We start from the raw sequence: 23,165 nt of genomic DNA on the forward strand, positions 1-23,165 counted from the left end.
GAAATAAATATGTGCAGTCTAACGTCCTTCAGATGAAAATGGATTGTACTACATTAAACTAGCATGAGATTTTTCATAAAACTCTATCATTTTCAGCCTGATATATTCATATAACCCTGATTGGAAATGTGAATATTTGGCTGTTTGTATGAGCCAGCCTCTGTAGCCAATTGTAATCTGTTTCCAGGCAGGTCTTCAAAGATGCTCAGGGCAGCCTGGACATGGATGGGAAGTTTTCTCCTCTCTACCGCCAGGACAGCAGCAAAATCTCCACTGATGACATCATCAAGCTGCTAGCCGACATCAGGAAGTGAGTCATCGCCGCTCTTCTGCTATTTTAGCATGTACTTGGTTACTGTAGCTCAAAACCCTCATGCCTGTGCACATTTATGCTTTTGCTGAATGTGTATTTCAAATGGTATTGCTTAGCATACAACCTTTGTGCCAACTCAGGATTTAACTCATCCCATCAATAAAAAGCACTTTATAAATTTAAGTCCTTTATTCAGACCTGACTGCACTTTGTTTCATATTTTGAATCTCTTTCCTCATCAGACCTGAAAAGAGCAAGCTTCAGACCATCCCTGGACAGTTGAATGTCACCATTGAGTGTGTCCCACCTGACTTCTCAAGTATGTTGTCTTTTCAAAACACTCCATTGATCCTAACATCCCTGCATTCATACTTTCTACAGAGAAAAAAAATCGCTATTTATATTAAATGACCGTTAAAAACTAAAAGTAAGTCGCTTTGTGAGCCTAATCTGGAAAACACACAAATGTAGCTGTAGATTCATTCATTATAATCTGCTGTAGTGAGTCTTGTGAGCCTGCTGTTAGATAAGAAAAAGCCCTGCCTTCTTGTGATCACTTGAGCATCTGCAGTTCCACCATTTTCACTGCTGCTGACCTAATCTAGATTATGTCAAAAACTGAAGTAGAAGAAACTTGAATTTCTTTATGACCAAGATAACCATAAAACAATAATAACAAGTGCAATGAACAAACCTGTGGTTCCCTCACAACACATGCAGGAAAATGTTCCTGATCCTAGAATGCAAACGATACAGACTGGCAGTGAATGAAAGTCAGTTTTTGGGTTCTCAAAGGAAATGTGGATAAAGAGAAGAAAAGGAAAGAGGATTTTGGTTGATGGGGTGTACCCACATGGAAGAAAGAACATGATTAGGGAGGTACAATGAAGGATAAATGATGGCCTCCAGCATCAATGGCAGCAGTTGAAGGAAGTACTTAGAAACCCTGCCAGGAAGTACTTAGGGTAATCGTTAAAAAAAAAAAAAAGTAACTGTAACTGGTGCTTTCTGTGCAGCCCCAAAACCATGTACATTTGATTTGCAAGCTTTCAACTGTTGTTGTAATCAGTATCTGAGTTTTCACTGACTAGCAGTTTGGTTGTTTGTACTGTACTTAGCTAAAAACAAAGAGAACACCTGCACTCAGAGAGAGAGATAGTCTTCTAATTTATTAATTGAACATCCATGAATGAGCCGCCCAGAAACAACCTCTCCTAATAAAGAAGGCATGACGGCAATAATCAGCAAAAACAATGACAAGTTTTACAAGATGAGAGGTGATTAATACATAAAGCTGAAGACTGGACACATTCAGAGCTATATAATCCAGTTTAACAAATGAAACTGCAATATTATTAACAGTAACTAGAAGACATAATACAGAAAGAACCTTCATTAAGTTCATACATCCACATAGTTTATGACCTTTCAGAGAAAAAAACTTTCTAAAATGCAAAATGCTCAAGGGCTCAAAGCACCCAGTGAATTAGCTCACAGATACACTGGATGACCTTGGGTTGACTCTTCGGGATGGCACCAGAAACAGGAACACTTCAGTGGAGCTTTGGTCCCGTAACTCCTCTGCTCCCATTCCACAGATACGGTCACTTCCTCTTACATTCCCGTCAAGCCCTTCGAGGACGGCTGTGAGCGGGTGTCAGTGGAGGTCGAGGAGTTTCTCCCCGACGAGGCCAAGTACAACTACCCCTTCACCACCTACAAGAACCAGCTCTACATCTACCCCCATCAGCTCAAGTACGACAACCAGAAGACCTTCACCAAGGTGAGCGGTGATGATGGGAATGAATATTGAAAATATCGGTGATTTGACTCAGTGGGTCACTTATTTATTATTTGCTCTGCTGTGTGCATTGATTGACTGATGTAATGTTTCCTCCACTCCAGGCTCGAAACATTGCAGTCTGCATCCAGTTCCGAGATTCAGATGATGAAGGTGCAGCCCCTTTAAAGGTGAGTTGTATGAACTGTACACATTTTGGTATGTAAGCTACTGCACATCCTAGTAATACACACGTCTGACTTTGTGATGGAGGAGTGAATTCACATATCAGCTACCTGAAGGTGTATTTTATCTCTGAACAACAATCCGATCTTCGATGCCTGAGCAGATAATATTATTATTAGTGATGTGCTGGTATAAATAAAAAGCAGATGATGGGAGGAAATAAAGATAACCGATGATTGGAGGATCACTTTATTCTCAACAGATTAGCAGGAGCCTGTTGCAGAAACTGATAATGTCATGAATGTCCAAAATGAGATTTGATCACAGCAGTGCTTCACAACAGCATAACACATGATAAATTATTCTTTTTATTGCATTTTACAAAGTGGAAGTCAGGGTGCAGCCGAGGGGCCAAAGAAGGGAGAGAGGAAAAGCTCCCAGAAGCTGGTTATTATAGCTGGCAGGAGAAGATAATGAATGGTCACTCTCTCTCTCTTCTCTTCTCTCTCTGTTTCTCTCTGGCCACACATGTCAAATATCTGTGGGTGGAAACAGTCATCAAAGCACCGCGGATTGTTTTCCTTTTCACTTTTCCAGAAGGACGGAGGAAAACAGAAATACTTCAGCTTGAACCGCCAAAACATTTACACTTGATGCTCTCGATTGTGACAGTCCAGACAGACAGATCAGCGTGCAGTCTTGCGAAGTATATCTCAGATACTGTAGTTAACTCACACACACAGACAAACACACACACAGAGTGTGGTCGCAAACAATGCTAGAAGTACAGCAGGGGAGGAAGTTATTTACAGACAGTGATCAGGAGCCAGCAGCACACCTCTCAGGAGATTTTAATCAGAGGAGGTGGAAGCTCAGGGAGGTTCTGGGATTTAGAGACTCAAATCTGGGAGGAAATTCTTTTGAAGCTTTGGGAACAGGAATGTGAAAAACTAAGGATATGGGATGTCCCAGAGGCTGTGAATTGAAAATGTATTTATCTCTCCTGCCTCTAAACTGTTATCTTAGTCATGAATCATGACTTGTTGACCAATCAAACCTACACTCATGGGCCCAGGTGTGACTTATTAGTGGGCTTTCCAGAAAAATGAGTCGCTCCACCAGTGCAGCCAGTAGAATAGAATGGTACATTACATGTATGAACAAGACTTCCTCGATGACTGATAAGATCCGAGGCAGCTCCTTGTAGCCACATCTCGACCCTCATCCTAGTCAGGTAATCAGGACTCCTATCAGCCCCCTTTGCTGCTGTAAGGACTTCCTGAATGGGTTGTTTTTCCATGGCGCTACACAGACCATGCACCTGCAGTCCCACTGTACCTCGTGATCTGCAACAACAGATCTTTGCAGAAATCTGTGTAATCCCCCACCCCTCCTTCTCCTCCACCACCACCTCCTCCTCCTCCACCACCTCCAGCTTCTTCCCAGACTGAGCTGAGAGCTGAACCCTGTCCTCTTCTCTCTCTGAGCCTCTCTCATCCTCCAGGCTCCTCTGTTCCTCCTGCAGAGGCTCCAACTCTTTTTTTTTTTTTTTTCTGATCCTGGCTCCTATCAGTCTCAATTTCAATCAGTTGGCTCCAAAGCTCATTCCTTCCTCTGGCCAGCACTGCTCATTATTGTTCATTAGAGATGACTGCAATTGTTAGCTTCCTAATTACAGAATCCAACCAGCCATCTGAACAGGTTTGAGTTTTTTCCTTTCCTTTTGTCGCCCCCTCATTAGAAAAATCCAGGTTGATTTTTTTCCCACGGTAAGTGGCTGCTGCTCTGCCACAAAACAACTTTGGCTATTTAATGGCTGAGGGTGCATTCATAAAGCATCACACATTTGCATCTACCAATGGCTCTAGTTGCCATTTGGAAAAGAACGTGAATATTTACTGTATGTTATCATATGTGGAGTCATAATGCTGTAATTGTTGGTTTTCAGTCATCAACATACAGAAAAGAAGGGCGCATATTGTCGCCTTAATTACGACAAGGTAAACAGTGCTTTGTAAGGCCTGAGAATGTATATCATTATTCATGATGAGGACCCTCTTTTGTAGTCAGAGGGCACGCTTTTGATGATTTCGGGTTCCTCTTTATAGTTTCTCAATTCTTTGTTGAAGCTGGTGGTGCTTCAAAGATACACATGATGAAGGGCTTACACAAATTATTTTCTCCAAATATTGTCAGTAATCACAGATTTCTAAGCACTTACTCACGCTGTGCCCCATCATCAAAGGGCCAGAGTTTCAATGACTGATGCGTTTGCTTGCCTTTCAGTGCATCTACGGCAAGCCGGGAGACTCACTGTTCACCAGCAGCACCTACGCAGCTGTCCTGCACCACAATCAGAGCCCGGAGTTCTACGACGAGGTGAGACAATCGGCTCGTTATCCCAATTTCATTCACGCAAGAGTTCATATCACTTTAGATACTTTGACCAGTAGTTTTACAGGCATGTGATGAATCATGTGTGTTTAAGAAACACCTTTACACAAACAACAAAAAACACAAAAAAAAAATCATCAGGTGATTGAAACTGAATTAGACATAAAGAGGATATAACTGGAGCGACAATGAAGAAGCACTATTTTTTTTCCGTGCTCTTTACTCAAATTCTTCTGCCAGCTCTGAGATAATCCCATAAATCTGTCTCAGGGCAGAGCTGTGATCTCACACTAGACTGGTCAAACAGTCACACAGCCCACTACACACACACACACACACACACACACACACACACACAAAGCCAGGAGGTCAACAAAAGAGGTACAGCCAGGATACTGTTAGAGTGGTAGAGCAGAGGGGGTCCATATGGCCCTGATATGAAACGGATTAGGATCTTAAGAGTCCTCACATACACCCGCATGCACACATACTTACACAGAGGCACACTCACTGGGATTTACCCCCACATGCTTCAGCTTCCAGTCACATCATGGGGAGTTTCTACTCAAACAGGACAACACTGATCTTTATCTTCTAAACATATTTTGCTTTGATCTGTGCTCTTCTTATCCTCTAAAGCCTCTTTTAGCGCTGTATAAGATTGATTATTTTAACTAGAAGTTGTAGTATTATCTGATGGATGTTTCCAACTTTCCCAAGAGAGAACTTTCAACACACTAACTGACTAATGACTGAATCATGTCCGTGTCATAAATTAGAGAGTCATGATCTTCATTCATGACTTTCTTCAGGAATGTGTTGGTCACTAGATCTATATTAGTGGCAAATCAGTTTAGTAGTATTGTATGTGTCACTTCCTGTGAGAAATCTGCATGTACAGACAAAAACATACATTTCCTTGCTTCTACTGCCCTCTGGTGGATAATAATATGATTTAGGTTTTGCTTAAATTCACAAATACCTACACAGCATGTCCCATGGGTATAAGAGCTAAAGAACACTGTAATTTACTATGCAAGCAAACATATTTTAGTTATTACGGAATATTAATGTAATGTCAAAAGACAGGGGAATGAAAAGTTTCACTGTGTGCATGAAAGATGACACATATTCAAATAAATTTACACCAGTATTTTCTCGCAAAAACAAATAGCAAATAAAAACATGAACATGATACCACTGTTCCTGAATTAGTGTAAAATATAAGAAAGCTACACTTTTCTAAGAACTAAGGTACTACATGTCCAACATGAGTAGGGCTGCAACTAACGATCATTTTCTTTGTCGATTAATCTGTTGATTATTTTCTTGATTCATTGATTAGTTGTTTGGTCCATAAAATGCCATTAAATGTTGAAAAACATCAGTCAGTGTTTTCCAAAGCCCAAGCTGACATCCTAAACTGTCTTGTTTTGTCCACAACCCAAAGACTAAATCACTCAAACTGATTTATCAATCATCACAATAGTGACATGAGTATTTTAGCTGAAATCTAAAACAGAGTGAATTCACAAGTCTGGTGAAATCACAGTAGCTACTGATGCTTTCCAGCTGTCATCGCTTATGCAAAGGTTGCTTTGGGAAAAAGTGTATTATGAGATAAAATCCACTTTCCGCTGAGATGAAACCTCTTCAGTGTGCCCAATAAAGCATGAAGTAAACCTCTTAGCATTGAAGGCTGTTGATATTACCACTCTGTATCATAAGTACATCAAATCTATTATTTGTATCAGTGTGTTTCTATCCTGGTGTCTGCATAAAGACTGACATTATGTCGATAAATTGATCTTAAAACATTGAGCTGTTCTACTATGCTCAGGTGAAGATTGAGCTGCCGGTCCGCATTCATGAGAAACACCACATCCTCTTCACCTTTTACCACATCAGCTGTGAGTCCAGCAGCAAGGCTAGCAGCAAGAAAAGAGAGGGAGTAGAGTCACTGGGTGAGTCTGCTGGAAAAAATGTGTCTGCCTTTCATTGTATTTAAATGTGTCCTTGAATCCAGCTTAGTCAGAAGAAAAGAGAACCACATTGATGGCTGCAGATGTTTGAAGAGAATTTGTTTTCCTGTGTTTTCAGTCAAGTAAAACAGTTCCAGTGATGTCAATATGCTTTTTAGACTGGTTATTCTTTCACTTACTTATTTAAATCAGTTTGTTTGTCTGTGTTGTGTGTTATACTGTATATCCTGATAAATGAGGCCCAATAAACCCAACACTGCTACTTTCATGTGTTCCAGTGGGTTATTCCTGGACGCCTTTGCTAAAAGAGGGGAGGATGCAGTCAGTGGAGCTCCAGCTACCTGTAGCAGCCAGCTTGCCTCCTGGATACCTGTGTCAGGACACTAGGAAGGTAAAAGACTTAGTGAGGAGCATCACACACCCCACTTTCTCTATCCAAATCCTAATGGTAAAGCAAAATGCTAAAGATAAAATAAAAGCTAATACATATTCACTTGACTTCAAATTGTATAATAATGCTGATACCTGGTTCAGCGTTTTGGTTGCTAACTCGTAAGCTAAATGTCCACATATACAATTGTCACTTTTGTTCAATACTGTATGATAACACTGTCTTTCTAACAGCTGACATGTTTGTTCAAATGTTGTGTCTCAATCAAGATACTCATCCATTTGTGTGTACATTAACAGTCCCAACCAGATATCAAGTGGGTGGAAAATGCCAAAACACTGTTCAAAGTGAGGACCCATGTAGCATCAACAATATATCCTCAGGTAATCATCCATTCTTTAAATACCAGTATAGATGTATAGTCTGCAGTGTGTGGATGACAGTGTTATTGGTCTGTTTCCTCCTCAGGACCTGCATCTACACAAATTCTTCCAGCACTGCCAACTGATGAGGACGACGTCAGAGGGCAACCCAGCAGAACTTGTCAAATACCTGAAGGTAAGATACTGTGAGGAAGCGCACAGTCATTTTAGAGCAGGGGTCATGTTACAGATATGGATCATTTACAGGCACAAGCTGCCTAAGTACAGCTTCAGATTATATAGTGGTTGAGCTTGTGGATTCTTACTATGTCCAAATCATTTTTTCATGGCACTAACAGACCTCCCATCTACAGTACAGCCAGCACTAAAAGGCTTTTTTTATCATGTGGGAAGTTTTTCCTCACTCTAGTCGAGGGTCTAAGGAGAGAGGATGTTGTTCACTGTACAGACTGTGAAGCCCGCTGAGGCAATGTGATTTTGATTTTAGGCTATATAAATAAAAATGATTTGATCTGAGCTTTTTGTTGCTATTTTGTGGTTTCACAGAAAGATTCATCAAGGCAGTCATTAAGTTAATTTATTATTACTTATTTATTATCAAATTATTTATTATTATTTATTTTCATATTTTTTTCTGCATGGCGTGAGGCAGTCTTTTCTGGTTGTATGCCGGTCCGTCCCATTCTTGTGAACGGGATGTCTCAGGAACACCTTCAAATTTGGCACATTTGTCCACTTGGACTCGAGGATGAACTGATTAGATTTTGGTGGTCAAAGGTCAAGGTCAATGTGAACTTAGAAAACACATTTTGGGCCATTATCAACAATTCATATAATAATTATAATTATGATATTTTACAAAAAAATGTTGAATAGGATACATTAATGAAGTTATTCAATTTTATATCCAAATGATCAAAGCTCAAGCTCACTGTGACATCATAATATTTTTATCTACATAAACCTTGAAAAGATTACACTACCGGAACTGAATGTAAAGATTGATGACATGACATCTCCCCAACTTCTTCCCTCCTATAGTGCCTGCATGCCATGGAGACTCATGTTATCGTCAACTTCCTACCAACAGTGCTGATGCAGCTGTTTGAGGTGCTCACAGCAGCGACCAAAGAAGCACATGAGATTGCTGTCAACTCTCTGCGGTCAGTTGATCACTTGTGTCAAATGTGGCTGCAGTTTCTGCTGTTTGATACTGATTAAAGTGCTCCCAGTGTAACACTGCCCTGCTCTGCGTCTTCAGTGTGATCATACATATAGTGTCCAGATGTCATGAGGAGGGGCTGGAACACTACCTGCGCTCTTTTGTCAAGGTAGACGACCACCACAAACACAGCTACAGTTTTCATAAAAACTAAGTAATTATACACCTTTCTTGCACTTGTGCAAAGACAGAGTTACAAAATATTTGGTTTGTGTCAGTTTCAGTTTAAAGTGCATCTTGTGTGTATGGATTTGTGCTCTTTCTCTTCTTAGTATGTGTTTGTGACCAACAACGCTGTGTCAGGAAACTCGGCGACCACTCACGAGGTGCTGGCGACCGCTGTGACGGCCACCCTCAAGCAAACTGCTGATTTCAACACCAGCAATAAACTGCTCAAGGTACGTGCCCTTTGTCACTTCCATGCAGTTCCTGGATCAGGCCAGTTGTAGTACCAAATCAGAACAGCAGGTAGCATACTTGCTTTTAAAATGGCTCATCATGTCCTCAAAACAAAGTATGTTTCACCTACTTCTACTGCAACCACTTCCACAGAGGGTTAAGCAAGTTGCTGCTTGTTCTGTTTACTCATATCTCAGTAACATGTAGGATGACATTTCTCCCTGTTATCACCATTGTTATTTTTCCTAGGAAAGATGCATATTGGGAATTGGGAAATACCAAAATGAGTTTTAATCCAGTCATTTAATATCCCTTTCTATAGTATTCCTGGTTCTTCTTTGAGACCATGGCCAAGTCCATGGGCCAGTACCTGCAAGAGGGCAACCGCATGAAGGTTGGTACTAAGTCTTCCTTTGTACAGTTGAGACTGATTAGATTGAGTCATCACAATGTATTTGACATCTGTGTGTTTGCCAATTTCAATGTCTGACCCAAAGGTCAGATGTTTATATCTGGTGTGGATTTCACAGGCAAATTTATACCACATGAGATGTTACAAAGCTTGTCAACACATTTAAACAAACATTCTGAGAAAGAGCAGGAGACTGATGGTTAATCATTAAGTTGTGTACATGTTACACATTCTGATGCCATGAGTCTGTATTTCATCTGGGTTTAATAAACAATGCCAGACGGTAAGCAAAGTGATGGCTGTTTCTGTATGCTGCTGTTAAGGACAAGTTAAACTGTGGTCTGTTTAAATCAAATGTATACCTCTGAGTTTATCTATATATTGGTAATGTGTCTTCATAATGTTTGCAGCTGTTTGACATTTTAACTTCCGCTTAAGCCATTTATCATGACATATTTGTCTGGACTGTCTTTCCAGATGCCCCGGGCCCAGCGCTTCCCCGACAGTTTCCACCAGGCGCTGCAGTCCCTGGTGTTATCCATCATGCCTCACATCACCATCCGCCACATGGAAATCCAAGAGGAAGCTCGCTGCATCAACCTGAGCCTGGCCAATTTCATCAAGGTCTGAAAACGAAACCAACTTCATTTAACTTCACCAAAGGCAGTTTGATGGGGACAAACGTCCTCCATCTATCTGACGTGTGAAATGAAAGTCAGTCACTCAGTTTTCTACCTGAAAGTCTACCTTAGATTGTCTATGAACCTCTAGAATGGCTGTTGGCTCTATTGAGCAAAAGTATTTTTTTTGTTTATTGTTTGTTTTATATCACAACTGCTCCGTCTCTAGGTGCTTATCTTAATCTAAAAAATGTCTGTTTTGTCTCGGATCATACCTATTTTCCATACCTCAGCAGCGTGTGTGCTAACCATGCTTTCCTTCCTCAGAGGTGCCTGACCGTCATGAACAGGGGCTTTGCCTTCGGCCTGGTCAACCACTATATGTGCCACTTCGGTCTCAAAGATCCCAAGGTACATACTCTGACTCAGTGGGCCAGCGCTGCACACAACTGTACATTTACTAAGATTGTACTCAGTGTTGTCAAAAGTACCATTCTGGGGTAAGACTTGAGTGAAAGTCTGAAAGTATTGGATATTCGGTGTATTTGATATATTTAATATAATGTACTAAAATGTAAAAGTACACATAAAAGTAAAATATATTTATATTTAAATGTATGGAATCTAAACTATTCGTTGACCAATTACTGGGCTGGTCATTTTTGGGAAACGATTTCGGCGTTTTTCTGTCAGCTTTTTTAATCTGTTTGCTGATAAAATTAATTAATTTAAAATTATGCGACTTTGGCTCTGATCTGCAAAGTATCTTGTAACTAAAGTCATCAAATTAATGTAAAAAAAAAAAAGGACAATATTTCCTTAAGTACTTTCCATCACTGCTTGTACTCAGGGTGTAATTGGTACACAGGTATGTTACATGTTATGTCTTGTTATGTGGTGTTATATTGCCTGAAAGGTAAAGTTGTGTATTTAATCTACACATAACAGATAAACATCTACCGTTTCTCCTTTCCTACCTCTCTCTCTTTATCAGTAGCACATTTGATTAACAAATGAAACCACCACAGATGACAAGCCTGCTTTGTATGAGAGGCCCTGTCTCCAGTGTCCAGGATTATATTTGAACAATGAGGAGAACTGTTGCACCGAGGCTGTTGGTAAAAATTTGCCTAAGTGTGTGCAGGGAATATGCTCATGTCTGTATGTTTGGCACAGGTGCTGACGGAAATGAAATTTGATTTCCTGATGGCAGTGTGTAACCACGAACACTTCATCCCTCTTAACCTGCCCATGGCTTTTGGGCGCACCAAGCTGCAAAGGGTACAAGGTGAGAGTCTGATATCATTATCTGCCTTCCATTGAATGCATTATGCTTCCTACCACACATGTAACCACTGACTAGCTCTTACACAAACCCAACCCCGCACTGACCTCGTCCCGACCTGCATCCACCACACCGTTCCACTCTATTAACCGGATTGTCTGGCCCATGGATATACAGGTCTATAATAAGCAGGTGGCAGGTCACACCTAGCTGATCTCTACCTGCTGAACAAGTTTATCCAACACTTGTTGACATGTCTTATAAAACCACAAGTGACAAGCACAAAGTGCTGTGGAAATGCTGCATGGATTGTTTGTATTTTACCCCCACTTCCTTTATTTTTACCCCCCTTCCCTCTCTGTTTTTTGTGTTTTGCTTGTGGTCAGATTTTATTCCGTATGCGACGGAGCTTTTTGGCCCTGTAGGTAGGTGATGCTCACCGCACCATACTGTACATCAACGCCGTCTGCAATCAACCCGCACCTCCCTGTTCTGACCTGCACTAACCTGCCATCCTGTCAACTCCCCTCTTTTTTTTCTCATAGAGGACATCCATTCACTCACTACAATGCTATGCTAGGCTAACGCCTTCATGTGCCTGGGCCTGTGTGTTGTAGAGGAGAGGAGCTTGGCTGTTATTGGAATCAACTGACCCTCTTTTCTTAATGCTTAGTTGACTCGATACTTGTAAACACTAGACAGAAACAACTTTCATGGCGCTGCGGTTCTCTCTCTCTCTCTCTTGGTGTTTGTATCTGTTCTCTGTCTGCCTCTCTTTCTCTCTCCATCTGCCTGTCCGTCTCTGTCATTGGGGAAGATAAGATGTTTACTCAATTCCAGGCTGCATTGCCTGTTCTAATATTAATGCAGCATTATTATCAAACTGTACGTCACTGTTTGTGTCAAAACAGAAAACCTCTCTCTTGATTCCTGTTGATTTATTGCTCTTCTCTGAATAGACACAATGAAAATTTCAAACATTAGACATTTCCTGATGTAGGCGTGTGAGCGATGAGTTGTCTTAATTCCTCCTTTTTTGTGTGGCGCCAAAACATGAGTGTCTGAATGAATGTGTCGTGTGGTTCTGTTGAGATTCTGTTGCATATTTGATTGCACTTTGAATGACTTGAATGTCAGTTCTTCACATGTTGTTTGTTTTAAATACATGTACTGAACTACACATAAAAGACCTGCAACTATTGGTCATTCACAAGCTCATTTATTCTTCATTTTTCAGAGATCTTCTGTACAAGAAGTGCTAAGGAGCTACAGCTTTAACAACAAACAGGAGACTAGCTATCAGATTGTCTCCAAGTCAGTACTTCAATCTGAGTGTCCCAATGATAATACTTAATGTACTGACACTTCCTGTTTGGCTCAACCACAGAGCAGAGTCTGGAGTTCAGCCTGACAGAGGAATACTGCCGTAACCACTTCCTGGTGGGTCTGCTGCTGAGAGAACTGGCAGAGGCCCTGCAGCAAGGGCCCGAGGTCCGACAACTGGCCGTGAGCGTTCTGAAGAACCTCCTCATTAAACACGCCATGGACGACCGCTACACAACGTACAAGGTGAGGGAGGGTGGGGCAGTTGATGATGGGAGGAAGAGGAGACTGAACAGAACGGGGCACATTTTGGAACAGGAGTGAGGGTGGAACAAAGAGTCAGTGTTTGGAATAATACTAGAATGGTATACAACGTTACCAGTGGTGGTGTAGATTTACAGAAGGTATCCCAAAAAGGATTATCAAATGATCTAATTTAGTCCTCAAAATGTCAAAAATGCTTATCACAATATCCTGAAACAAAAAGTGACATTATCAAATTGCTTCTTTTGTCCAACCAACATTTAAAACCCTGAAGACTCTTCTTTTTTATTATTTTATAAATTACAGAGATATAACATAATGTGCAAGAAGCAGAAACCAGCAGATGTTTGATATTTTTGCTTGAAAAATGACGAAAAGGAATAAAGATTATCAAAATTAATTAAATTAATTTTCTTTCATTAGATTAATCAATAAATTGTTGCAGCTCTAAACTAATTCACCATCAAACGAGTTCAGATTTTGACCAGATTAAGTCTGTGTTTTCTATGGGGGTAAAAGATATTTTACATTTTATGCGTTATTTTGTTTGTCCATGCTGCATTAATTTCTTAGCAAAGTGTCCCCCACAGTGCAAACTGCTGGAATCAGAACCCTAAAATGTTTGCATGCAAAGAGTTAATGCATGATGTGACACAAGTTTGATACAGTTTAACGGTGTGTTCACTCCCCCAACGAGATAGTAACATCTGTTATGCAAACAAGCCTGTGTTTAGAGTGCGGCAGTCACAGTTGATTGCTGCTGGGGACAGATGGCTTTCGAGTAGTTTGTGAAGGGCTGGCAACAAGGGTGTGTTTTAATATGAACCTACAATAGTCTTCCCTCATTACATGTGTAGTCAATCTGTCTGCCTCTGTGACTTCATGTCATGTCATGTCATGTCATGTCACTCACACCCACTAAGTATTCAGACACATGTGTGTCAGTTTCCTTATTGTGTTTATTATCAAAAAAGCTCATCTAGTCCTTTTTAATGTTTCAGAACCAGCAGGCCAGGATCTGTTTGCTCTACCTGCCACTTGTCGAGCTGCTCTACCAGAACTTGAAGCAGCTGTCCGCCCAGCCATACACCTCCAGCCCCGGACTTGGCCTCAATGTGAGTCTCATCGGAACACCGCATGTCCACAGTGGGCTTTTTTTCTGATTTATTTTTATTTTTTGAATGTATTTTTCATTTTTCAAGTGCACTGATATTACGTCCTCTGGCTGTACAAGCAATGAAGGAAACAAAAGATAGCCTGATATCCTTGGAGCATGATGTCCTGCACCATTTTTTCTTAGCGTTGTGTGAAGATGTCCATCTTTAAGTTTAGAGAAAAGCAAACCTTTTTCATCATGTAAAGGTTCATTGTCACATCTATCCAGTTAGTTCAACATGTATCATCCATCTTTTGGTCCATCTTTGGTCAGAGCCTTTCCCCCTGTCTAATGCAAACACTACTCATTTACTCCTTTCTTTCTAGTTTATTACATTAAAAAAACTGTAAAGATTATAAAAGCGCAAATTGATGCTTCATTAGGTCCACTTTCCTAACGTCATAAAGAAATTTAAACAGGAGCGTAAGACAATGTTGCAAGTCCACTGGGAGAAGTTAGTTTCTTGGACTTGTTGTGTGCATATGTCTTTTCACACTGACAGCTTAGATGTAATGCAAACTTCAAGTGCTATCCATCTGAGAGTGTAGCTGTAAACTCTGTATGTTGAGTCATGGACTTTATCATAAAGTTTCCTCTAGTTTACTTGACTAAAACTGAATGCATGTGTTCTGTATGTAACAGTTTAAATCTGAACAGTAACCCAGTTTCCTCTTTTTTCACCCTGTGGTTTTCCAGGGCTCCAGAGATGACCTGATATCAACCGTATCCACAGACAACAGGAGAATCAGCACTGCAATAGACAAAGACCACGGTACAGTGGAGCACATATGGCATCCTTCCTGTTTACATCATCCATTATCATCAGCACAAAGGCCCTTAGCGATACAGCTTCTCATAGATACACAATGTTTATGTTACGCACACACTCCATTAGCAGCACTCTGTCTGAAAGCAGCTGTGGGCCAGACATGTGCCACACACTTGTTCTGGGATGTGGCACCACATACATCCTAGCACTTAACCGAGGATGGCTCTTCTGTGATGATTGAGATTAGGCTGCACCTAACGACTATTTTCATCACCAATAAATCTGCAGTAGGGCTTGGCAATATATACTGTACAATATATTGTTATCATGATATTAGACAATATACCGTCTGAGTTAATGGCATAGGTGTTGTCTTTTCCTGGTCTTAAATGCTGCGTTTCAGTAAGGTGATATAATTATTTTTCAACTAACCATACTGTTCTACTTGTTTGAATACTTGTCTTTACCCACTTGGCCATTATATTTACATTACTGGTGATTATTTATCAATCTTATTGTGTTAATGTTTTGTGAAAGTACCACTAGTCATCCTTACTATATTATTGAAGTAACGATATCGAGGTATTTGGTCAAATTTGATATTTGTTTTTTGTCGTTCAGTCCAAGCATTTATGAAGTGCTTTTGAGGAGATTACAAAATACTGAGCGATATATCGTATATCACAATACAGCCCAAAAATATTGCGCTGTTGTTTTAAGGCCGTTCTGTCTATTAATAATCTGCAGATGATTTTCACAGTGAATTAATTCATTGTTTAGTGGATAAAATGGTATAAAATGACCCAAAAGTGATGTCTGCACATTGCTTCTTCTGTTTGACCAACAGTCCAAAACCCAAAGACCTTTCATTTACCATCATAAATGACAAAGAAAAGCAACACATTTTACTTGAAATGAGCTGGAACAAGCAAATGTTTGAAATTTCTGCTTCAAAGCGACTGAAACAATGAAACGATTAGTAAAATAGAAGGTCGTTAATCTTCTTGGATCGTTTAATTGCTTAATCGACTTATTGTTGCAGCTCCAGATGGAGACATTTGAGTCCATACACCATCTGTATTGACCTTAGTTGATTGCTGCCAAGATTAAAAAAACGGACCCAAAGAAGGACACAAGTTCAAAACACAAACTGAAGATATTTTATCTTTAATTTAATTTCTGTTCAGTAGGGGCCTCACATGACAAAGATTAAAATATAATCAGTGGTTTAAATTAAATCAGTAGAAGATGAGATACCCTGACCTCTAGTAGTCCCGAGTGCCAGCCCTTCACACACTTCCCACAATGTGATTCAAGAGCCTCTTTTCCCTGGTGACATAACTCGGGTTATGTTCTCAAACTTGACAAAGTTTCTTCTGAGCCACAGAAGACTTTAAACAACTTGGCTCCCAGGCTCAGTTATGTTTCTGATCTTGTAAACTGATCTTGTCGAGTCAAACCAGTGGAGTTCCCCCTTAACTAATGATCATTAAGTTCTGTTTGATATCATATCAGTAGAAATTGCCAACCAATTTACACGACTTTCGAGTGTTTCAGTCCATCTGGTATTTATTTCTGCATTCAGTATAAGCCTAAATTCATTATTGTAGCTTAAGAGAGTATTTGTGTCTCCCCAAAATGTGTTACTGGCAGTGAGCTTGTAAGTGTGGGTGCCTGAGTATACTTTATTGTGCTGCTTTCTGTTGACATTAACAATCCTGCACTGTGTTTTCTGAAGGTCTGCCAGCTCAGAATGGCCATGTTGTCAGGAGAGAGGACTCCAGAAGCTCTCTGTTTATGGACTCAGGGACACCAGACAGCATTGAGGTGAGGACATTTCACACCGGGCTGACCCGCTGTTGAACACTTCATCAATTTAGCTCCAGCACAGGCTGACACATACTTGATTTGCTGCTGTTTCAAATGTCTAGAACATTTTATTGGATCGGTTCCGTCAATCATTTTCTCATGCCACGTATACACACTGTTTTGATCCAAATCTGGCCATGTTCCTTTTGAACACTGCTACATTGTCCTCTCAGTGTGAGGGTCCTGTGGTCGGTGAACAAGGGGCCAACATAACAAACCCTTCTCTGTTCCCGCTGTGCAACCGCAGTACATTAAATGAGATGGAATTGGAATCACTGTTGCATAGCGTTACTATTCATTAAAAGGTGCCAAAGATTGCCATTGACTTAATGCTCAAATTCTTTTGATCTTGGCACCCTGCACTGAGTGATACCATATGTTCTATGCTAAAGAAGACAGGGTAGTAAAAGAAAGGAAAACACCAGGCTTCATGAGAACACGGACTTGTTCATGTACCAGAGCTGAGTGTGCATCCGCTGTCCAGTCAGGCACCCAGATGTTCAATCTACACTGACTGGAGTGGATTATTTGTCATCTGTATAAATACGTATTTATGTTACTTTTCAGCCGGCTATCTCTAGTTTATGGTTGCTGGCAACAGTCACATCTTACTTTTATTGTTGCTACACAAGGTTCCGCGAACCTTTAGCCATTACATAAACTAATGTGCAGATGTCTGCACTTGTCTAATGGTAAACTCCAGACAGCTTCATGAGGTAAACACATGATGTTTTTCGCACTTGTCATCAGAAATGAGTTGCTCAACAATGCAAATGTTATTAATTTTGTTTAATAGAAATTCTGAAAAAAGGACTTTCTCTCTTGTTGGAATACAAGAATGTATCATAATGTCCTCGAACACTCTTTGTTAAATGATAAAGTGGTGGGATAGTTCTTACCGTCAACAAATCCTGTGTCGTAGTACAGTAGGTCCCACATAGATCTTTCCCTGTAATTACTCACTAGTGCCCGAAATATGTAGTTAGTCACAGCTAAAAATAGTCCCTCACAAAGCTATGAAGTCTTTAACTGTCTGAGTGACGTTCGCTAAGAGCTTAATTGCCCAGGCACCCAGCAACTTTGTCTGTCCCTGAAGAGCAATTGGTCTTGCAGCATGAAGTGCAACACAAAAAGAAATGTATGAAAGGCTGAAAACAATATTTTCTGCCATTCTGTCATTTGCATAAAGAATAACTATAACAATAATTAACTGATTATCAAAAGTCAACTAATTGTTGCAGCTCTACTAAATACCAAAAATAGCTTATTACCCAGTCATAGGACTCCAAACAGATTGTCCAGTCTGGCCTCCAAGCTCCCTAGATCCCTATCCGATTAAGCATCTATGGGATTTTGGGATGGGATGTGGTAGAACAAGATTCCACTGGACACCCGCAGAGGTCCTGTGCTTCAACGGGTCAGAATATTTAAAATTTGTGATTGGAACGAGAAACAAGTATTAAAGTATTGTGAATAAATACAACATAAATAGAATAATACCGCTCAACCAAAATAATAAATGAGATGAACTCTCAAACTCTTTTAACAAGATGTGCATGTTAACACAATGAACAATATTAAACTTGATAAAATATGTTTAATAAGATATGTATGACCAGGTAATAATATTATTATTATGACAGGCCTACAAACAGATATCAAACACAGTGTCTCTCAGAAAAAAACATATAGAATAATGCCAGATAATTTGATGCAACCTCTGCCTATTTCTAAACTAAATCTAGAAAATGTGACGAGACACACTGACTGCGTGTGTTGTACTTTGTTCTGCAGCTACAGAGACGTGGATCTACGATGAGCAGCAGCCCCATGCCTCCCATCGGTAGACTGGGACATTATGAGATCAAGGGCCTCCTGCTCTGCTTCCTGCACATTTTCAAGACCTTGTCAGAGGGTCAGTGATGATCTACACCCCCACCGCACAGTTCGGCCTTCACTCACCATACACAGGATATGACGTCTCTGTCCCCTCTGCTATTTTGGGATGTAGTCTACGTGGAAACTTGGCTCGGCTGTTACACGTACTGTAACATTGCTGTTTGGGAATGACTGATTGTCAGCCAGGCATCTCCCATTGAGCATACTCCAAAATCAACATGAAATGTTTATCCCTGTTGTCTGCAGCTTGATTAATGCCTGTCTAAAAAAAAACACATCAAAGAGTTTGGCTTTCTGTTTGTCCGCAGACACTCTGAATGCCTACTGGAACAAAGTTAACCCTCAAGACATCATGAACTTCCTCAGTTTGCTAGAGTAAGTAGTGTACTAAAAAAACAATTCTTTACTACATGACGGCCTGTTGTAATGCAGTGAAAATGACACCATTTAAAACATGTATCTGATCCGCTAGAATGAATGTGAAAGGTGACTTGGAAAATGGAAAACTAACTGAGTCATCCAGAATAGATCTGGACTGACTCCCTTCCCTGCTCTATATGCAAATATACACCTACATCGCTGGAACAAACCAATACCTATAAAAAAGGAAATATCTTCATGTATAACATTTGCCAAATTAACAAGTAGGCCCAAACATCTGCTGACAGGTGTGCAGAGCCCAAATGATCATTAATCATTCATTAATTGTACTTGTTGTTGTTGTGTCTTCTTCGTGTTTTTTTTTTTGTTTTTGTTTTTTTGTGGAGGTGTCAGTTGAAACCATAGCAAAGTCATTAAAAAGCAAAAATAAATGAATGTCCTTTTTACTGTTACTCTACTGTAAGAGGGGAGACAGTTATGTAATACTGAAGAGACACAAGAGCCAAAAACGCCTTTACCAACCAAACACAAAAGGGCCTTTTGTTTAAACAGAAACCAGATGATTATATTCATCAGACGCTACATTGCTACCTTAGTGCTCAGCAGCCAAAACAATATAAAATCAAAGATAACAAAGTTCTGGAAGAACCAAGACTGAATAGTTCATTGAACAAGATGTCAATGCACACTGTCTGCTAATATTTTCTATTATTTGTCACTGTCCCTGCAGGGTCTGTCTGGTTCAGTTCCGGTACATTGGAAAAAGGAACATTGGCAGGTAAGGTTAGGGAAACCTAATGCATCTTTGTCTTACCTGTCATACCAGCTTTATCTGTCAAACATCTGAAATTTGAAACCCAGCTACACATAGTTCAGAGCAATGCAATTCAAAGATGTCTCGGCAGATTTGACATCATGGATATGTTTGTGTGGTTTGGGTAATCATTACATCTACCATTGTTCCTAATGGAGAAATATGCAGTGTTTTAACGATCTGTCTTGTTTTTAAGAACAATAATTCTGTGTTAATCAGTAATAGAAAAGGTTAGATGTCTGCAGCTTAGTAAGAACATTTCTATAGCTGATACAGGATCTCATTTCCTTCTCTCCCTGTCTTTAAAACACATAAATGCATCCTTTCTCTCCCTCTTTCTGTGGATGTATTATTTATATAGGAGTCAGGAAGTGTGTGTGTCGAAGCTGTTCTCCTCGGACAGGAAGTCCCAGACAATGCCGGCTATGCGCTGCAACCGAGCCAGCCTCATGCAGACAAAGATGCAGCAGTTCAGCACCATGGAGGCCTCCTTCACTCTCAACATAGGTAACCACACACACCAGTTCATATGCAAAACTCTTTGTCAAATCTTTTACACCGATATGTTTAATCAAATCCAGTAAACACTGAATAATTTGCCTTAGTGACAATATTAAAATGAGCAAACAGTGGTGATATGGTGTGTGTTCAAGGGACGGGGCCTTCAGAAGCAGAAATCCACCATCAGGCTCTGCTGGAGGGCAACATGTCCACCGAGGTGTGCCTGAGTGTCCTGGATGTCCTCTCTCTTTTCACTCAGTGTTTCAAGGTCAGAACACACACACGCACACGCACACGCACACGCACACGCACACACACACACAGGTGTGGTGTATAGGGCTAGCTGGTTTACGTTGCTTGCTTGGTAGGGGTGAGCCATGTTACTTGTTTATTGCATGATTGTTTGTTAATAATTTATATAATTGATTCTCCAGATCTCATTATGCTGAAAATGTGGCTTTCAGGCAAGTAAAACACTTTTTTGTATGTTTGTGTGTATCAGACCCAGCTGCTGGACAGCGACGGTCACAACCCCCTGATGAAAAAGGTGTTTGACGTTTACCTGACTTTCCTTAAAGTCAGCCAATCAGAAGCTGCCCTCAGACACGTCTTCTCCTCACTCAGGGCTTTCATTAACAAGGTACGTCAGCACACATACTGTACATACGCACACAGGGTGAAGCACAGTGTTGCTTCAGAGGTGAAATCGATATGACTGAAATAGTGAGTGATGAAAAATGCTTTCTGTTATTTGGAACGCGCCTACAACATTTTGCACCACTAGTTAATTAAAGGAACTGATGTGTGGCGTCACTTGTCGAGCCTACTTGTCATGGCTACCATCGTTACTGACATCCAAAACAATTTGCAGGGACATGCTGCAGAGTGAAGTCTCATTCATTACTGGGAAGAAAAACGGATGCATTGAATAAATATTTTATCATTCCTGTGTTTGTTGTTGCCACAGCTTCCTTGTTCCCATATCCACGTTGCCTTCTTACTCTTAATCTCGTGTATTTTTAGACATTATTTTCAAACACTTTACTTAGGAACTTAAAGCAAGCTCTAACATGACTCGATCTCAGACCAATGAGGGAGCACATTAAGTTCCCATGGGAGGGGACCACCCACTCCTCTGATAGCATCAGAAGTATCAGTGTCGGCTGCTTGCACGATGAATCAGAGGAGAGCGGCAGGGGAAACTCTGTTCTGGCATGTTTTCTTCTCTTACGGTATTAGTGAGAGAGTGAAAGTGCTGCTTCTGGAGATCAACAGACAGTAAACACCTCTCTAGGGTTATGAAGAGAAACTTCACAAAATGCAGAACAATCCCACTCTGGGAGGTACCAGATAGAATATTAAAAATGAGGAAGAAAAGCACAATGAGGTAGTGATATTCTTCCTTTTTTATTCTCAGAAAATCCAGCAAACAATAGATTGATCTGATTAACAAATGTTGTGTGTATATCAAAGCCTGATAAATCTAAATATTATTCCTCTGTGAATAAGAGCTCTATTGTTGTCCAAAAACTATTTAAAATGCAGTATTCTTTACCATGAACACACACACACGCTGTAGTCTGTTAAATTTGAACATAACATGGGAAACATGGAAGTTGAAGTATTGATCGATGGATTTTTATTGGTATTTGTGATCATCAAAAAAATCATCCAAAAAAATTTGAATTAGGCAGTCACTAAAATGAGCGTAATTTACCCACATCTAGTCTGAAAAGCCCCAAAAATATTGCTGCAATATCTTTCATTTGCATGTTTTAGGGCCAACGCATTCCACATGAAACTGAAATTAAGTCTCAAACATACTGTAAAGGTCCAGTGACATAATCATTCTAAAAGTTAGGCTGAATTCAAATGTCCACCCTCTGGACTTGAGGACTTAACCCTTGCTGACTTCAATGGTACGGACTGCGACGTGTTCACTGTCATCATGTCACATCTGCGAAGGGGCGTAAGACTGCAAGGGCTATATAAGTCACTGATAGAAAGACTTAAAGACTACAATATAAAAATGCATTTTGATCACCTCTACAGCCTGTGTCTACATATTTCTGTTTCAAAACTACACCATTGCGTCCGTACTGCATTGAATTGTGGGTAAATCCATAAGTGAAGTCTGGTGTAGTCTGCACCCAGAGCACTCACAGACTTCTCGCACTCGTCTGGACATATGGATTGTTTTTTTAAAGTTCATTAACTTTTAGAAAAGGAAACTCCATTATTCAGATGTGTTCTTCATTTCGGTTGTGAAATATAGGACTACATTTTTTTGGGACTTTCCAGCTCCTGTTCCTTTCTAATGTCTTACTGCCAATTTTCCTGCTGCTCCCCCTTACATACTGACAGTATTCCTCTAATCCCCTCTCTGCCCAGAATGTGCCTTTAACACACTAACATGTTGTCCCGCCAGTTCCCGTCGGTGCTGTTTAAGGGCCGCGTGACGCTGTGCGAGGCTCTGTGCTGCGAGGTGCTCAAATGCTGCGTCTCCAAGCTGGGCTCTCTGAGGGCCGAGGCGTCTGCCCTTCTCTACCTGCTGATGAGAAACAACTACGAGTACACCAAGAGGAAGACCTTCCTACGCACGCACCTGCAGGTAGAGTGGAGTGTCCGTTTTTGAGGGAGAGAAAGAGGAAACCAGTTGCCAATCGATAGATCCGGCCTCTGCTCGTGTTAAATACTCATTGAATACTGTCATCATTCATCACACTTGGTGGGCTATAATTTTCTTTCTTTCCATATTGCTCTTTCTTTATCTCAGTGCTTATTTGGCCCAACATTCACCCATACCCTGTAGCCTCTTGTCT

The 23,165-nt window shown here is 40.5% G+C and overlaps 1 protein-coding gene across 2 annotated transcripts in view; it reads left to right on the plus strand.

Moving 5' to 3' along the window:
- dock11 (dedicator of cytokinesis 11) overlaps window positions 1-23,165 on the plus strand; it is a 69,026-nt gene that overhangs the window by 26,579 nt on the left and 19,282 nt on the right. Inside the window, exons 15-42 of one of the 2 annotated variants that reach the window (XM_084344562.1) lie at window positions 188-310; window positions 556-632; window positions 1,912-2,096; window positions 2,219-2,284; window positions 4,566-4,658; window positions 6,514-6,637; window positions 6,934-7,046; window positions 7,346-7,429; window positions 7,515-7,604; window positions 8,471-8,592; window positions 8,691-8,760; window positions 8,924-9,049; window positions 9,373-9,444; window positions 9,940-10,086; window positions 10,410-10,493; window positions 11,259-11,370; window positions 11,754-11,792; window positions 12,755-12,936; window positions 13,956-14,069; window positions 14,807-14,882; window positions 16,618-16,706; window positions 18,543-18,663; window positions 18,956-19,022; window positions 19,759-19,806; window positions 20,204-20,349; window positions 20,496-20,611; window positions 20,846-20,983; window positions 22,772-22,954. In XM_084344562.1, the coding sequence (XP_084200688.1) occupies window positions 188-310; window positions 556-632; window positions 1,912-2,096; window positions 2,219-2,284; window positions 4,566-4,658; window positions 6,514-6,637; window positions 6,934-7,046; window positions 7,346-7,429; window positions 7,515-7,604; window positions 8,471-8,592; window positions 8,691-8,760; window positions 8,924-9,049; window positions 9,373-9,444; window positions 9,940-10,086; window positions 10,410-10,493; window positions 11,259-11,370; window positions 11,754-11,792; window positions 12,755-12,936; window positions 13,956-14,069; window positions 14,807-14,882; window positions 16,618-16,706; window positions 18,543-18,663; window positions 18,956-19,022; window positions 19,759-19,806; window positions 20,204-20,349; window positions 20,496-20,611; window positions 20,846-20,983; window positions 22,772-22,954 (3,007 nt within the window). The remainder of the gene's footprint in view (window positions 1-187; window positions 311-555; window positions 633-1,911; window positions 2,097-2,218; window positions 2,285-4,565; window positions 4,659-6,513; window positions 6,638-6,933; window positions 7,047-7,345; window positions 7,430-7,514; window positions 7,605-8,470; window positions 8,593-8,690; window positions 8,761-8,923; window positions 9,050-9,372; window positions 9,445-9,939; window positions 10,087-10,409; window positions 10,494-11,258; window positions 11,371-11,753; window positions 11,793-12,754; window positions 12,937-13,955; window positions 14,070-14,806; window positions 14,883-16,617; window positions 16,707-18,542; window positions 18,664-18,955; window positions 19,023-19,758; window positions 19,807-20,203; window positions 20,350-20,495; window positions 20,612-20,845; window positions 20,984-22,771; window positions 22,955-23,165) is intronic. The other variant, XM_084344563.1, reaches the window with a different exon arrangement.

This window comes from Pagrus pagrus (genome assembly GCF_965226575.1).
Source record: "Pagrus pagrus genome assembly, chromosome: 22".
Classification (NCBI taxonomy): domain Eukaryota; kingdom Metazoa; phylum Chordata; class Actinopteri; order Spariformes; family Sparidae; genus Pagrus; species Pagrus pagrus.